This window comes from Perissodus microlepis, chromosome 16, assembly GCF_051167445.1.
Source record: "Perissodus microlepis isolate ML-2025 ecotype Zambia chromosome 16, ASM5116744v1, whole genome shotgun sequence".
Taxonomy (NCBI): Eukaryota; Metazoa; Chordata; class Actinopteri; order Cichliformes; family Cichlidae; genus Perissodus; species Perissodus microlepis.
The window spans coordinates 18,982,903-19,000,357 of record NC_140476.1 but is presented as its reverse complement, the minus strand read 5'-3'; the positions used below and the strand labels follow the sequence as shown (position 1 = coordinate 19,000,357).

At 39.0% G+C, this 17,455-nt stretch overlaps 2 protein-coding genes across 3 annotated transcripts in view; one reads left to right on the top strand and one right to left on the bottom strand.

The window, feature by feature from the left end:
* LOC146370755 (uncharacterized) overlaps window positions 1-17,455 on the top strand; it is a 38,274-nt gene that overhangs the window by 8,181 nt on the left and 12,638 nt on the right. The window lies entirely within an intron of this gene.
* Window positions 10,078-17,447, bottom strand: LOC146370756 (uncharacterized). Of its 2 annotated transcripts, none has more exons than XM_084908764.1 (8): window positions 17,328-17,447; window positions 15,543-15,652; window positions 14,112-14,321; window positions 11,662-13,994; window positions 11,484-11,543; window positions 11,304-11,394; window positions 10,980-11,137; window positions 10,078-10,328 (listed from the first exon to the last, which is right to left on the bottom strand). In XM_084908764.1, exons 3-4 carry the CDS (start codon window positions 14,308-14,310, stop codon window positions 12,952-12,954), a joined length of 1,242 nt encoding a protein of 413 aa, XP_084764890.1. In that variant the 5' UTR covers window positions 14,311-14,321; window positions 15,543-15,652; window positions 17,328-17,447; the 3' UTR covers window positions 10,078-10,328; window positions 10,980-11,137; window positions 11,304-11,394; window positions 11,484-11,543; window positions 11,662-12,951. The 2 variants fall into 2 exon arrangements, with proteins under 2 accessions (XP_084764890.1, XP_084764891.1); XM_084908765.1 differs by having other exon boundaries at window positions 17,333-17,447.

Genomic DNA, 17,455 nt, shown 5'->3' with positions numbered 1-17,455 from the left:
CAGGATATAACATAGGAAATGTGAGGTTAAAGGGAAGTTAGTGTCAACACACAGGAGTTGTGTCTAGCCAGCATTTAGCTATGATCAAAGTTATGCAGGAGTAATTGCTTATATGCTTAAACTCAATTGATTAGAGGGGAAATGGGGTTTTGTTTCCTTTGCAGAAGATCTCTGGACCACGAGAGAGGGTCAGAGCGAGGACACAATGTATTGCGACCTCTGGTGTTCCAGAGGGCGAGAGAGGGAGTGTGGAGCAGGGAAATTATTTTACTGCTATTGCTAAATAATAATCATCATCACCATTGCATTAATAATATAATTTACAGCACAGATATTGCATTCGGAGATTTATACAGTGTGTGTCTTTCAGAAAGACTAAGTTGCATTCTTTTATTAAGCTTTTAGTAGGGGTTCTTTTAAAGTTTTACTGTTGATTTTTGTTTTATATTTTGAACAGTGCACTGATTTTTGTTTGAGAGTCTTTTCTTTAAGCAGATCTGCACATCGGAAATTACGAGCATTACACGTCGGCGAGAAAATTGTTGCAAGTGAGTTTCTCCACATTAAAATGGGCTCTGGAGAAAGCCACTTATTGGGACAATTAGAAAATAAGGGTCCCTGCCTAAAAAGGATTCAGCGAGGTAATCCGATCTAAAGTTCTTGTTTTTCTTTTTGAAATGACGTCATTTTGCTGAGGGCGGAAATCTAAATGCGGTGATGGTTTCCACTATCAGCAATGAATGAATGGATGAATGAATGACTGGAAATAAAACAAACTGACTGACTGACTGGTAAAAGCTGACAGGACTTGACCACGACTCAAGGTTAACCTCCACCTAGATAGGAAAAAAGGGTGGATGAATTTAGGTGTGTTTCTTTTTACAGGAGCAGATAGATGACAGCGACATCTGAGGTTGCATGACGATTTAACTGTTAAATACTACTTTCGGTGTTCGTGAACCTACCAGGGTGGTTGTTCAGGGGTTTGTGTTGTGTTGCTCACAGAGATAACTGTGAGAAAGTGTGTACACACCTGCGCAGCGTTAACATTTGCATTTTCTTCTTTTGAAACAGGGTGATTCTTTTTACAGGAAATGTTTTACAGGACCTCTGGAATGTGGATGGCTGACGCCTAACCCGAGATGGTCAAATGTGGTTTGCTAATGTTTGTTTTGGCATGTGGAGGATTCAGTAGAAAACAGACAAGTGACATGAGAAAACAAATAAGGGATGCAGTTTCTATGGAACAGTTTAATATGGGGTTCGTAGGGATAAAGCAAGTGGAGTGACATTGCTTAAGGGAAGTCACTGATTAAATTGGGGATAAAATAAATTGCGGCAATAATAGTGATGTAATGATTTGGGAAATCCTGAACGTGATACTTGCCTGTTGTGCTGAATACTTTATCACTTTCGTGATCTATAGTTGGTTATAAATAAGATGTTTGATTTAGCAGATTTGTTTTCCAGGATACAGGTTCCAGGTGGAGCTGGGAGTCAAATGAGCTTAACCTGTAACTGCTGACTGATGTTTTTACACAAGCTTACAGGTTGGCAGGAGATTGTTTTAGAGAAAATGTGTAACGTTCGTGTACAGGCCTCAGTAGGGAGTCAACATGTGGGAGGAGGCCAGGAAGGCCCAAGAGGAGGTGGCCCCGGAAGAGAGCTTACTCGAGATAAGCTCCACCCTAAGTAACACGGGGGGAACATAGAGGCAGAATAATCCTCTCCCCCTGTGCTGCGGTTCTCCCCAGCAGTCTACCTGGGGACACGAAGAAAGAAGAGGAGCGTGACATACCAAGCATTAATTCATTCCCGGCTCCTAATAGGCTAGGGCTCTAGTCTAAAGTATTTGATAGTTTAAAGGAATCGTAATAGTTTTGTACGGTTTTTACTTTTATACTCATAACGTTATACTCTTATCACGAAGTGAAAGTAAAACGAGCCTGGGAACAGTGATCATGAAATTGTGGGAAAATTGGAAAATAACGGGGATGTTGGGGTTAATAAGTGATATAATGTGTTTGTTTGTTTATTGGCAGACAGGCGAATTGCCCAGACGCAGAGGTCTATCCGCTCCAGAGTCCAAACCGATCGAGTCGTCGAGAAAAATTCAAGCGCGAGGTTGGCTCAGGTGGGAACAATTAGGTCCGACGTCTTTAATGGGAGTCCGAAATCGAATGGCTCTGGACATGTTGTTGGCTGAGAGAGGTGGAGTATGTGCAATGTTTGGTGACATGTGCTGCACCTTTATTCCCAACAATACTGCTCCGGACGGAACGGTCACTCGGGCGCTTGAGAATCTGAAAACGTTATTTAGAACCATGCATGAGCAATCAGGCGTGAACACGGGGCTGGGAGACTGGATCACGTCTGTTTTTGGGCAATGGAAGGGTGTGTTTATGTCTGCCATGTTTTCTCTTATAGTTTTTCTAGGTATATTGATGATCGGATGTTGTCTCATTCCTCTGGTAAGGCGAGTGTTGGTAAAACTGGTAAGCAGGGCCCTAGACTCTGGTTCAGCTGGTTCAGCTGGTCTGGGGTATATGATGCCGTTGCGAGAAGCCGCCTGGACGGAGGAGTGAAACAAAATTCGGGTAAAGGTTGGCCGATGGCCAAAGAGGAGGAGTGTGGACAAGAGATATTTTATTTTGTATTCTTATGGTGACAATTTATAATCAGAACTATCATTGGTCAATCATTCATCATTGTTGAACCAGTTGACAGAATAATCTCTGAATTATATCTATGGTAATCTGAGCAAAATATTAATGTATGCATATTATCATCACTTTAATTAGTCTATTGTTGTTCTCTATCCTTCTTTCTATCTGCTTAAGCTGTTGCAAATGGTATCCATATCATTGTATTCACACCTCTCGAAGCTGTGGGTCCAGTAGGGCCTTCTACATTCACCTACACACATATTCAGGCCCACACCAACATGCACATAGAGAGTCATGGAAAGTACGCACGTTCACTCCTGCACGTACTAAGAACAGGGAGGTCGTCTCAGGACAATCTCTCGGTTGGACACACAGTCTCACAAAATTGCACAACATATCACACACTTGTTTGTTTCGAAAGTAGTATCGGATGTCTATATAAGGAGAACTTTGGAACTGTTATCATTTCCAGTAAGATCTAGCTGTGATGTCATCAGGGTAATATAAGGATGGGGAGCGGGCTGCTCAAGAAGATTGGAAGATTGTAGGGTGGCTGTTGCAAGTTTCTTCTCACACTGTACTGTGTGTTTTAATAAAATAATTTGTGTTGACTCACTATGGACTTCCAGTCGTATGTCTCTTCCTCAAAAAAAATCGAACCACGACAGTTATTTATCTGACACTGTTGTCTCAGAGCAAGAAGGTCTTGAGTTTGATCTCTTTCTATGTGGAGTTTGAATGTTGTCTCCAGATACTCTGACTTCCTCCTACAGTTCAAAGGCATGCTGTTAGTGATATTAGGTTAATTGGTGATTCTAAATTGCACATAGGTGTGAATGGGAGTGTAAATGTCTGTTTTCAGGTTCTAGCTCAAAAAACTGAATTGGATCTGTTATGACACAATATGTCACCAAATTGATATGTTGATAAGCATGATTTAAAAGATGGCCTTAAACTTTTGTGTGTCTGAAGTTAAAACTGAGTTTTTATTTTCAAAATAAGTTATCTTTTTCTTTTTATACAAAGAAGTGGCTTGTTGTTGCAACATTTTTTACCTGTGCTGGATTATGGAGATATTCTCTATTTGAATGTTTCTGCTCAATGTCTTCGAATGGTTGATACTGTCTCTCATGCTTCTCTAAGGTTCATCACTAATCGTAAGTTTCAGACTCACCAATGTGAGTTATACTGTTCAGGTAGGATGGCCTGCTTTGGCCAGTTGGAGGAACTCTCACCTACACAGTTTTATATATAAGGCAATACTTGGATTTTTGGCTTCCTATACATGTTTCCTGCTTGTAATGAAACATGCTGGTCGTTATTCTCTTCGTCTGCAATGTTACTTGTTGCATTCTTTTCCATTTGCCCGAACTGAACTTAGCAAAAGAGCTTTTGTCTATTTAGCATCCTTGGCTTTGGAATGAGCTGCAGAGCGACTGGAAAATGAAAGAATTAATTTCATTAAGTGCTTTTAAAACTAAACTAAGAATCCTTGAGGCAATTCCATAACATGAAACTGTTTCAATTGGATTGCTTGTCACTGTAAATTATATAATAATTGTAATTTTATTGAATGTTATTTTATTATTTTTTTATTTTTTTATTTTTGCGTGAGTGTGTTGTTGTTGTCTGTGTTTAATTGTGTAATTTCTGTAACCGTGAGATACTTGCTGCTGCCTATCTTGGCCAGGTTTCCCTTGAAAAAGAGGTTTTTAATCTCAATGGGATCTTCCTGGTTAAATAAAGGTTGAATAAAATAAGATGAATACTTGGGATTTACATTTAGAGAATTAAAGGTTCATGATTATTGGCTGATAACATCACAGAAAATGTGATGACTGAGTTCAAACAAACTTAGAAGCATTTTATGTATAATATATTCAGAAAATATTTTTTGACAGTGTTAAAAGCAAACTCTCAAACACCTCCATCTCATGTTTTGGTATACTTATTTAATTTGAACTGTAAATTAACTGTAAATATGGGAAACTAGCAGGACTTTGAAATAAAGTGTGAAAAAGAATATTGTATACATACATTTTTTTTAAAAGTGCTAACAAATACAACGTATGCTGTAGTGCAGTGTAGTGGTAAAGCAGAAAACCTTGCACTTAAATAAAAGATAAACAATAGTTTATTTTTTCTGCATTACTGTGAGCACCCTAAATAAATGCTATTTTTCAAAGGATGAATCAGCCATTTATGCTTTGTGTTGGCCCATTTTTCTATAGAACCCATTTAGAGCCCATTGTGGCAGGAAGTGTTTTAAAAACAAAGTGAAAAAAAAGGGTTTTGTGGTCATCACTTTGAGAGGCTCAGTTAAAGCTGTGAAGAAAACAAGAAAACAATTCTGTGAAAAGCTGAACTGAAAACAAAGTGTACCAGAGAAAAGACACATTGGATCAATCGTTTTACAGTTCGGACTAAAATAGATCTCAACAGTGCTCTTTGCTGACAATTTCTACATTTGCAGGTAATATCTGAAAGCAATGTTATCTTGGTCATTTAAACAATATTGTTACTAATTGGCTGCAGGTGGCATAGATCAGTAGGCTATTTGTGTAAGAACAATTGAATAGATTTCTCTTCCTAAAAGTAGTAACACGTTAATTCCAGTGTATACACACACACACACACACACACACACACACACACACACACTGAACATAACAGGTAAGTGAAATAGCGTCCTTTGCTTTTAGTGTACTTTCTAGTGCAATGGACTAGTGATGTGTCGGTCGCGAACGAAACAGCTCTTAGAGCCGACTGTAAAGTGAACGACGGGAGTCGGCTCCTTATTGTGAGCCCTGCTTTTTTTTCTTCTTTCTTTCACCCTCTCTCACTTTTTTTCACTTCAAGCTGCACGTGAGCCTTGTGCTTGCGCTGAGCAGAGGAGGGAGGGGTGGTAGTTACACTTGCAGTAGCACAGGAACAGAGCAGGAGGGAGAGAGAGAGAGAAAGAGAGCCAGGGACAACAACAAGAGACAATATCATCACATTAGAAAGGTATAGTAATCATCCACAACTATTTTCAGTTGTGGATGATAAAGGATTCAGAAAGTTTATTCGTGCAGTGAATCCTATGTATGCAATTCCAAGCAGGAAAACACTCTCTCAAAATATCATCCCAGGCCTATATGACAGAGAACGTGCATCTTCTTTTTGTTTTGCATATTTCAATTTATATTTTATTGTGTTGTGGTTTGCAGTGTTTTGTGTTGTCTCACTTTAAATTTGTTTAAAAGGAAAAAGCTGAAAATTTGAATAGTTAAAAGCTGAAATGTAAATAGTTGTTTTTTTGTGTTTTATAATGTATTTTGTACATTTTATGTGGATAGAATAAATAATATAAAAATGCATATTTATATATAAACATATAAATAAAAAAACACCTTTTTTTTACATTAGTAATTCATTTTGTGCATAATTTTATATTGTTGTTGATAATAAATTAATTAAAGCAACAAAACAACCTGAAGAGCCGGTTGGGAGCCAAAAGAGCCGGCTCTTTTTAGTGAGCCGAGCCAAAACAGCTGGTTCTCTAAAAAGAGCCGGAATTCCCATCACTACAATGGACTGTCTGAGCTTAATATCAGATACTGATTTTTTAATAAAAGTTACATTCATAGGAATAGAAAGCTTGACCTGGTAAAAGAAAATAGAGAAAAAGAGGAAGCAAGAGCATGAAAAGTGGTTAAAGGAGTCAGAGTAAATGTTTCCATTCTGCAACTAGAAAAGTATCTTTGGTTATTTTCAAATTTTTATTTTCATGAGAAGGATACTCTGAGAGAAGATCAGGAGAACTCACAGCTTATATGCAGAGAGGAGGAGAGAGAAAGAGGCAGCCTTAGGGTGCATTATAGCAGGAACTCACTGTGATTATATAGGAATACAGGAAGTGAAAGATCAGAAAGAGAAATCAGAATCAGAGGGATGATCACAAAGAGTCTGAAGTAAAGGAAGAACAGATATAATGCGAGAGAGAGAAAAAAATCATTTATAGTTGCTGGGGAGTTTTCACAAGCACTCTTCAGTGGCAAAGGCCTCAGGCCTCTGAAATGTGTTCTTATCAACAAATTGCATTCAGACATACTTATTCTATACTTTTTTTTGTCTAACACACTCACCGCCAATTGATGCTGTTAGAGTGATTTTGTTAAAAGTTGTCATTGTTGTGTTTAAAATTGTAAATATTGTCTTGAAATGTAAGATTAGATATTTTTCTGTTTTTCAGGGGAAGCTTTTAGCTATAGTGTTTAACTGCAGGCACATTGCATGTAGACATTCTGGTTTCCTTATTTAGTAAGGAATGTTTACTTCCTGCCATTTATGGGCTCACCTGTGCTTGTATATGGTGGACCATTAAAGGGGTTAAGCCATATACGGGGGGTAAGGGGACATGACCCTTTTATGACTAGAGATGTTTTTAAAACAGTTTTAACCAGGAAGTCACAGAGACACATACACACACGCACACAAACACACATACAGACACACACATTCACTCACATGCTCGCACATGCACACACACACACACACACACACACACACACACACACAATGCTTTAACTTTTATGACACACCATAGGGTGCTTGTGTGTTCACTGAATAAAAGGCTGCAAGGGAAGGCTGGAATTTGAAGTTATCAGAGTTCGGGTGCAGAGCTTGGAGCTCTGAGATTCCAACCGGGCTGCCCTTGCAAGTTAAAATGGATCGAGCTCTGACTGTCTTGCTTCATTCATGGGGATTAGTCTTTGAATCAGCGAGGCCTGCAAGCGCAGACCTAACAGATGCATCTATGGCAATTTGGGTCCAGGATTTTGCTCAGAGATGATTTGACATCTGGCCTGGGTGAACTGAGGTTCAGATAATAACCTTGTGATTAAAAGAGCACCAAGTCTACTTTCTGATTCACAGCTAACTATAAAGAAAATATTGAGAAGACAAGAAAGAACCTAAGATATTAATGTAGCAGCAAACCAAACCACACAATATCCTTCAGATCTCTTACAGATTGAGGTCTGAGGTGTCAGAAAAAACTCAGCTGTCCTTGTCATAGTAGTTTTAGTGACACAAGGGGAGGGAGTTTTAATGGTGAGGCTGAGCAAAACAACACTTTTGCAAATTTTTCACTTCACAGATTGAAAACATCAAGAACTTATTCACAAAGCTGATTGATTTTAGTTATCAGACTGGATGTGAATGACATTATACATGTAGCACAACTAACAGATGTGCCTTTTCGAGAGCGTTTTGAAAACGCTGCACTTTCCTTGAGGGAAAACATCTCAGTGTGGACGGGAGGCCAAAATGGAGAGAAAACGAAGCGCTTAGTGTGGACGTAGCCTAAGTGTCACTTTGTCTCGAGTTACAAATGATTATTTTCAAGTTGATCATGCGGTTTAGTTTTATTTACATGTTTGGGCTTTGAAACATCTAAATGCTGTGCACTGCGTGTTCACTATTTCTGCGAACACCACAAATTTATTCTAAATTTAAAGGGGTGTGTTAGGGTACCTGGGTCATTGACCCAGTGTTTTAAGTTTTGTACTTTTATTTTTGTTCTCGTCATGGTTTATGACTGCGAGTGTTTTGGTTTCTGTTTTGTATTCCACCCTTTCAAGGCCAGTTTTCATGTATGGATTTTCAGTGTGCAAAATATGTTAATATTTAAATAATGAGATGAGATAGCCTTTATTTGTCAGTTGCAGGTCTTTTGCCCACAACCGAGATGACAGACCTTGCCGACCGTACATACAATACAAACATCACATTGGGGAGACAGGTCAGGCCAGGTAGCGAGGAAAAAAACATTGAAATGTGTAACACAAAAGGATAATACAGGAATGCACAGATATCAACACACCATAACACAATAAACACAGACAAGCAACATGGGAAAGTGTTCTAGTGTGTACATCTGATCTGGGGCCGCTGCAATCTTCGACTGCGCCTCCAGCTGACCCGATGTCCACATCATGGGGGAGGTAAGTGTTGGAGGTGGCGTTGGATAGGGAGGGTGATGTGTCAGTGAGTGCTTATCAATATATGTATGTGTGTGCGTGTCCAAAGTTCAGCTGAGACAGTGTCCTTCGCCCCGCCAAGCTAAGTAAACAGTCTTCCAGCCAACCCATGTGGCCTTGTAGGGAATGGGAAGGAACAGACTCAACACAGTCGTTATCAGGGAGTTTTTAATCAAGATATAATTCAATTCAATATCTATCGTGTTAAAAAACACGGCTACAAATAGTGATCATTTGCACTGTCTGCAAATTCTGACAGTGATGGACGTTTTGCACTTCCCATGGTCACTATAAGATTTAGAGTTTGTTACGATTTACTAACCAACTCTCATGTGTGTGTTGTAAATTTTGTGTGTTCACTATTTCTTCAAATACCACAAATTCATTCTAAATTTAAAGAGGTGACTCAGCCCTCTGTTTTTCCTTGGCCTATTTTTCTATGCAGTGGAGGATGAAAAGAGGAAATGTCAGTAGTGAAGAAGTGTTTAAATGTGGTCAGTCAAAGTTGAGCCTGGGGCCATTTTCTATCCAACCACAACCTCTATGTTCCCCTTTTTAACTAGAAAAGTATCCCAGATGGTTATTTTCCCAGAGCTCAGTCTGCAGAGGCTCATCACACTTAAACCTAAAAGTGAAATAAAACCTGAACCCCACCCTTCCTGTAAAATAAAACCCTGATATAGATGCTGTAAATCAAGGTGTGGTACACTGTAAAAAAAAAAAAAAACTGTCAAATTTACGGTAAAATACCGGCAGCTGTGGTTGCCAGGAATATACCGTGTAAAAAATGTGGAATCTGTAAAAGACAATACGGTATACTGGTTTTGTAACCCTAATTTTTAAGGTAGACAACGTATTGTTTTACCAAAATCATGATAGAAAAAAAACAAATATATTTGTCAATTATACAGCAATTTAATGTAAAAAAAATGCAACTTTCCATAGCTTTTTACGGATATTTGCAGTAAAAAAAAAAGTTATAATATAATAATATTTACAGTAATTTGTTGTTAATTTAACAGTAATAGGATAGACCCTATTATTGTAAATAACTGTAAAAATAACAGAAATATGTTAAACCTTATTAAAACCTTTGACAGTAAAAAACACAGTGAAATTGTATAACAAATTACAGCATTTTATTTTGACCAGATACATTTTACGGTAAATTCCTGGCAACCACAGCTGCCGGTATTTTACCGCTAAAAATACAGTACAATATGAGGAACATAAATGGTTTACCGTACATTTTACATTTGCAACCGCTAAATATAGAAAAATCTAAAGATGCTCATATACAACCAAGGTAGAGAATATTACTGATAAACAATGAGAAAATTTGACATACCATTTGAAAACATACTAAACATATCATTTTCTCTATTCCTACAAAACAGCATAGATCTTGAGAATACAGCATGTGTCCATATATATGGCTGGTAATCCATGGAGGAATGAATAAACATGAAACAAAATATTACCTGCCCCTGACCTATCAACAGTAATGAGTCACTGGGTCCTGCCTTGGTGAAGGAAAGGACTCAGTGGAGTTTCTAATGCGCATGGTGTCGAAGATACAAGCTCTGCAGGAGTACTTCAATGTCCATCAGGAGTTCACTTTGTACTGGCAGGATCCCCTCTGCAGCAAAAAAATGGACAAAGTTTGATCAGTGCTTGAGCAAAATGCACAGAAATGAACAAAACGTGCTGCCAAAAACAGATCTAATGATAAATGATTTCTTAAGTGTAAAATATACAGTTCTTAAAGGATAGCTATTGTCAAAATGCAACCTGGGCTGTTTTTTTGTTTTTTTTTAACTGTAAACGAGACAAACATATATCTAAAAGCATAATTACGACAAACGAGCCGTTTTTGAGATTGACCGTGATTTTGTTTTGTGGTCAATAGCCAGTGAATGGGAATACTAGGGGGCCGGGGCATAAATTTGAGCGCATCAAAATTGATACAGTAAAAAAAAAAAAAAAAAAACAGCCCAGTTTGCGTTTTGGCAATAGTTATCCTTTAAATCTACTTATGTAAAAGTGATACATAGACAATGCAGCCCTAATCACAATCATAATTTGTTGGAAAACGTATTTAAGTTTCCTATTGATTTATCATAGAACTTGAAGTTAATGGCTGAATGCATGGTGATGAGACCTATCATTCAATCTACATTTTATAGCGTATGAAACTGCTCACCTGGACATGAACCTGAGCTCGGCTGATTAAGATTAGTGTCTCCTGTCCATCTTTCTTTAGCAAAACTTGAATAATACCACTGCTTACCTCTCATTGAATCTTTGGGTGCAGACTTAATTGAAGAGCCTCGTATAAACAGGCAGGGTGTGATGTTTAGGGAAACCAAAGAATACAGGCGCCATCATTTCTGCCAGAAGACTCATGGGGTGCAACGAAGCTTTCATTGTGGACTGGCTAGATACCTTCTGCATTCAGAAAGAAAACAAGAAGGGCATACACCATAAACAATAATAACTGACAAAAATAATGAGACAAGAAATTAAAGTAACAAAATAAGTGCAAATCAAGTTTCCCTGTGTTGCAGTGTAGCTGAATGTTTTTCAACAATTTGATTTACGGTAAAACACATACCAAATATTTCCAGCCAAGGTTTGTTTCAATCTTCAGCATGTTTTTCCTGCCATTGTCTTGAAACTGTTCCATCTGTCCCTCTCATTTGATGCTGTTTACAAAAACAAAACAGCAATATTGTAAAGGGAAAAAGGAAAATGAATTTAATGGAAAAAAAAAGATTATGACCTGAAATCTCACCATTTCCTGAGAGTCACAGGTCCTTTGAGTATCCTTATGGTTTCTGCTCAAATTCAGTGTCTGAAAAGGGCAGGAACAAAACAAACCTTTTTAATCATAATAAAGACAAAATAAGATTTAGAGACAGACAACAAAGAAATGTGTAAAATATCTTCTTGAATCTGTTTACTTTACTAACCTTGAAAGAGACTCTTGGGTCTTAGCTGTGCCACCACCCTTAAACCTTAAAACACATGCATCAGAAAACCACTCCAACAAAATTTCAGATGTCCTTCACTGACATTTTTATTGTCTTGAACATATTTTGACCTCCACACACTTGCTGCTAGTCAAATATATTGCTTTAAACAAATAAAGGCAAAACAAGCATCTAAAGCTTCTCCTGGCATTATGAAAAGAAGAAAGCCAAAACTGCTTAAGCTCTACACTTAAAGTCAACTAACAAATGTATATTAACCATTGTCAGGAAAACATGAATTTGAACAAGCACATAAGCTTGTGACATCACTTTTGCAGAAACGTACAGCTACAAAATGCTATAATAACAGTTAAAGTCAAGTAATGTGTGTAACAGACAGTGCTGTTTAAATTTCAATGTTAACAGTTCAGTGCAACACTTAACTTGTTTGCTAATTAGGGCAATACAAAATTCAAATAGTTTAAACTCTGTTGTATAGAATATAGAACATCTCTGAAACCTCAAAAGTACAGTTCTCAGTAACAATCCCTAGTTAGAGGGATTGTTTAAAGATATATGGTCAAAACCTCTGAAAAGCATGCCTGTGATAACAGAAATCAGGTAAGAGCACAGTACTCAATATTAGCTGGGATAACTGAAAACATAAACAACACAGTAGTTCCCAGTCAAGGTACAGTTAAGCTGACTGTACCGATCTGTTCAAAATGTCTTTAAACGGTCTCTCGCCACTCGTGATCAGAGAGATTGGCGATGAGGGTGAGTACTCTTGGGTTCACATGCAGTGTCTTCTTCTTAGTTTTTTCAACTTTTGTTCCCTTCTCTGGGTTAATGTTGAAGAAACACCTTGATAAACACAATAATCCATAATAAAACACTATACAATGAAGAAAAAAGAAAAAAAAAAGAAGAAAGGGAAAGGCAAGGGAAAAAAGTAAAAGAATTAAAGAATTAAAATTCAAGTGTGGAGCCAAGTTCCAGGGGATAGTGGATGTTCAGGCAGTAGTAGCTACCAAGCATCAGACAGATTGCAGAGATGAAGTCAGTTATTTGGTCATTTACAACTTTGTGGTCAATGCTGAGCATGAACAGTCTCGATGCAAAGCAGGAGGATCCTTGGAATAAAATACAAGTGTAAAAGAATTAACTGTAAAACCCCCTTTACCATTCAAATGTGTCTTAAAATAGTGAAAGTGCAGACATTTAATATAGCGTATCCTTGCATTAGCTTAGGTTCTGTGCACTTCTGTGCACACTGTACTGATTTTCAACTCACCACAAACATGGTGTCACAGGCAGGCTTTCCACTTGGACTTCTTTTGCCAGACATGTTTCATCAACATAGTGGAAGAGGGTCTCCTCTTTTTCATCGAAATAGGAGAGGAGGAGGAGCATCATATCTTTCACGTCTTCTGAGCAGCCCTTCAGCTGTCCCCTCTGCATTCGAAGCTTTATGACAGCCTCCAAGACACGCTTGCTCTTGTCTGCACAAGTGGTTTTCAGAAAGTCCAGAAGCCGTTTTCCCTTCTTTTCCAGACTGGTGAGGAAAGTCTCTTTCAGCGGTACCCCAGTAAGTTCTTCAAAATGGACTGTCATTCCAATCGCCTGAAACAAAAAAGGCCACTCTTCTTTGAGGGTTTGCATGTCTGCTCCGCTGTTTATTGCTTTGCGCTGAGAGTAGTAGGTGCATTTCATCAGAGTTTTTACTTCTTCATGACTGAAGCTTGTCTGTTCACTGAGAATCTTCATACGTTCCTTCTTCTCCTGCTGGGTTTCCAGTGTCTCACTGACTGGCAAAAACTTCATGTCCCACTTTATGCAGCCATATGTGTCTTGAACAGATGCTCGCTTTTCAGGTGTCACTTCATCGGTGTCATCTGATCCTCCCTGTTTGCGCTTCTGTAACACTGGTGAAGTAGACCTCTTCACATTTTCAATTCGTGCCTGAATCTGTTTTACCAAAGAGTGGTACCCCTGTCCTACCACATCCCCCTCTATGACATCCTGCAGTGACTTGGGATACATCGCAACCAGTTTTTTTGCAATTTCAGTCGAGGCTCTTCTACTTGGAGAGGCACAGGCTTTCATCATCTCCTTCACAATGATGCGGATCATCTCCCTCCGCAATCGAGGCTTTGGTCTTTTCTCTCTCTGAAGACACTGGATCAAGTCTTCTGGAAAATCTTCACTTGGAATTCTAAAGTTATCTACCCAGTCTAGAGAATATATTGGACTGGGTGAGGGGGAGGCAGAAAATGAGGAGCAAGAAGATGGAGACGATATGCTGGCCTGGCTTGAAATTTCCATATTTGGTGCTGTAAAACAATATCACAAACAATAGATTAATTGTACTTTTTGGACCTTGGCCAAAGCATAATAGAAAAAACAGAAAGCCCTTCATGGCTATTGTGCAATGAAATCATAATACTTACTGGTTTGTTTCCAGGCAGCCAGCAGTTTTCTTGCCTGAACTGGTCTCAGGACAGAGTTCAGATCAGTCTCACTGATGAACTGCAAGTCCTCAGATGTCTCCACTCCTAATGATTGTAGTGCCTCCAGTACAATTTCAAGGATTGAGGCAGACAGGTCCGGCAGCACCTTAGTAATGGAACTCCTTATGCTGTCCCCCATTTCCGAGATGTCTGATAAAAGAATGTGAATAAAGGTCAATTTACACCAAGTGGTACCTTTGGTCTTAAAATATGAAGCTGATCTTGCTTGATACTACACTTTTATACAGTGTTTCGTAAGTACCAAACTAACAGCACCATTATTGTGACAGCACACTGTGTTTCAATGGAACCATTTGGTACCCATACTTCATGTAAGATGTTAATGGATAGAAATCAATTAAGTCAATGATGTTCACACACTGCATCTTTTCTTTTTCCTTTCTCACTGAGTGCAGATGATACTGAGAATGGTATTCTGTCACGTGCACCGACACCAGAAAATAAACACTGTCATTCTTAATCAAAATGAGAACTACTTCACCAAACTCAACAGAGTCAGAGCCCCCTGTGACAAGGAAGTGTCCTTTCTTGTACTGTGTTCCCTTGTACATCATTTCTACTGTGACCTTTGTATTGGTTTCAGTAAAGTCAAACATTTGAACTGCTTCTTGAATGGCTTTACTGTACAACACTGAGTAAAATGGAGAACCATCTTTGACTTTCAAGACAGATTGACACAATGACCCTGCTGCAAGATAGGCTTGAAACATCTGATGTCTTTCAGAGAGTGTATGGCAGAGGTTTTTGAAATTTTTCAGATTTCTGGCACACCTCTTGAAATAACTGTGCTTACTTTCAAAGCACATTGTCCATAATCTTATCAGTGGGCCAAATTTCAGAATCAGTGCTGGGTAATGGCGTAGAAAATGGTGTTTTGGTCTCAGGTTGCATTCTGGGAACAGAGCTTTTCTTGACTCTAAATATTCTTGAATAAGAATATCAAGATATGCTACCTGAGCCACTGAAATTTTCTGAGCACACACCATGTCTACAATATCTTTCAGCTGCAGAGTTAAGTTCCACACATCATCTGTGGGGTCTGTCACTATGTCACCAACTATGAGAGGCAGCAATCGGAGGAAGTTCCAGTTCTGTATAGCCTGTCCTGAGAGTTTAGCTGCTTGAGGACTGACCTCAGATGGCTTTGTAGAAGCATCAGAGGCATGGTAACTAAACTGTTTGATGCGTCGGTTCAGAGTGGAGTAAGTGAACCATGCTTTTTTCTTTATGAAGTATTTCAGATACAGTGCCACATCATAAGCCAAAACTCCCTCAAAGATATCATGACCTAGACATGGTGGCAAGCCTGGCATACAAACGTTGAAGTATTTCAGTGAATTGAACACTGACCTGAACTTCACTCCTTCGACGTCTGGTGTATTGTCAATCTGGAGGCGATCAACAGCAGAGTTGTAGTTCTCTTTGGTACGTTCTGGTCCACACAGATTTGGGTCAGCACCCTGAAATTCACATTTCGTTATCAGGCAGTACCTGCAGAAGTACTTTGAAGAACTAAAGTTTTCAGTGAAGCCACCAATACAGTGAGAACCCAGATTATCACCAGCAATGCAAAACAAAGTTCCTTTGACTCTAGTTTCATCTGATGCAACAATCCCACTGTCCTCCAATTCTTTCAAGTCTGCCAGTAATTCAGAGAACACATTAGCATGACCAAACTCTTTAAAATCTTTCTCCCTGCACAGTAAGACAAGAGACATGCGATCTGTGTCTGAGCGTACATGAAGTGGCAAGTTTGCCACTGATGCATATACAGCTAATACCTTGTGTTTTGTCCTTGCAGAGCCTAAAGGGTTAGCGACTTCAAAGGCATCCTGGTAGAGTACTAGCTTGAGACATGATGGGTTTTGACCAAAAAAAGATTTGATTTAAACAGCTTACTATCACTTATGTCACACAGAACATCAGCAGGAGGCTCAGTAGAGGGCTCTTCTGATTTCTGCCACAGATCAGACTCTAGCAGACATCTACCCAAAGTCTCTCTTAAAGGCACATAATTGGCAAACCTATCTTTTCTGTTTTCATCTCTCCCTAAAAATATTTTCTTTGGTTCCACATAGTTGAAGGCTTTTTTAAAGGTCTGAGCTCTGGAGTGCACTGTCCTCAATGGCCCGGTATGACATGCAGAAAAAAGATCATAGCTTTTGACAGACTCGCAGACTTTGTTGATGTCCTCCTCTGATAATGATGTGTCATCTTTTAACAGTGATGCAAGTTTACCCAAACTGTATGTCTGTCCCAACTCATGTATGTTCTGCATTTGGTTGGTTCTGTATGGTTGAAGCAGGCAGTAGAAACTGACCCTGCAATTTTAAGTAGAATAGTGAAACGTTTCTCAGAAAAAGATCACAGAATTCAGGGGGCATTTCCATGTTATCTTCATCTGTAATAGACTGTGCAGCAGGCTCGGAAATCAAGGGTACAAAGTCATCTGATGTGGTTGGAACAGATGATGATTGACATGCAGACTCTCTATATAAATTACCAATGCTGCTGTCTGAAAACTCTCTGTGTTTACGTGACATGTGAGCAGTGAAAGATGATTTAACTCTAAAGGTATTTGTGCATCCTCTTACTGGACAAGTGACCACGTGTCCTTCCACAATATGGCTCTTCAGATGAGCTATTAACTCTTTAGAGTTCTGACACTGACGTTCACACATCGCCATTGCACATGTAAACGAAGAAACCACCGCCACACCAGTGACATGGGTGGGGGCAGAGTGTCTTCGGTAAAAATGAGCCTTAAACGCGCCATACCTGGTGTATGTCTGCTTGCAGCCTGCTTCAATACACCGAAAGAAACAACGTGGCTCATTCCGATGCAGTTTACAATGAAGCACGTAGCCCCTTGATGACTGAACTACCTTACCACAGAAATTACAGGTTAACATAACTCCATGTACTTTGGTAATTCCTCCCTAGCGAATTAAGCACGCCAAATACAGAAACTAATCCAGAGCAATGCTTCCCTCGCGACAGTAATGCTAACTCAACTCACAAATGCTAACTAAATTCACAACCTCACTCATAAAAAAACGAACTGCTAAAATTATCTATAAACGCTGGGCTGGTGGATTTTTATAACAGAGATAACTTGAAGTTGCATGTACTCACCTCACCTCGAACTAATTGTAAGCTGCCAGGATGTCTACAAATTCCGAAGATGCTGTGGTCCAAGCAGCAATAAATGGCGCTAATATACGAGTTCAAAACTGTGTCCGTTAGCGAAGCCAACTTGAGTT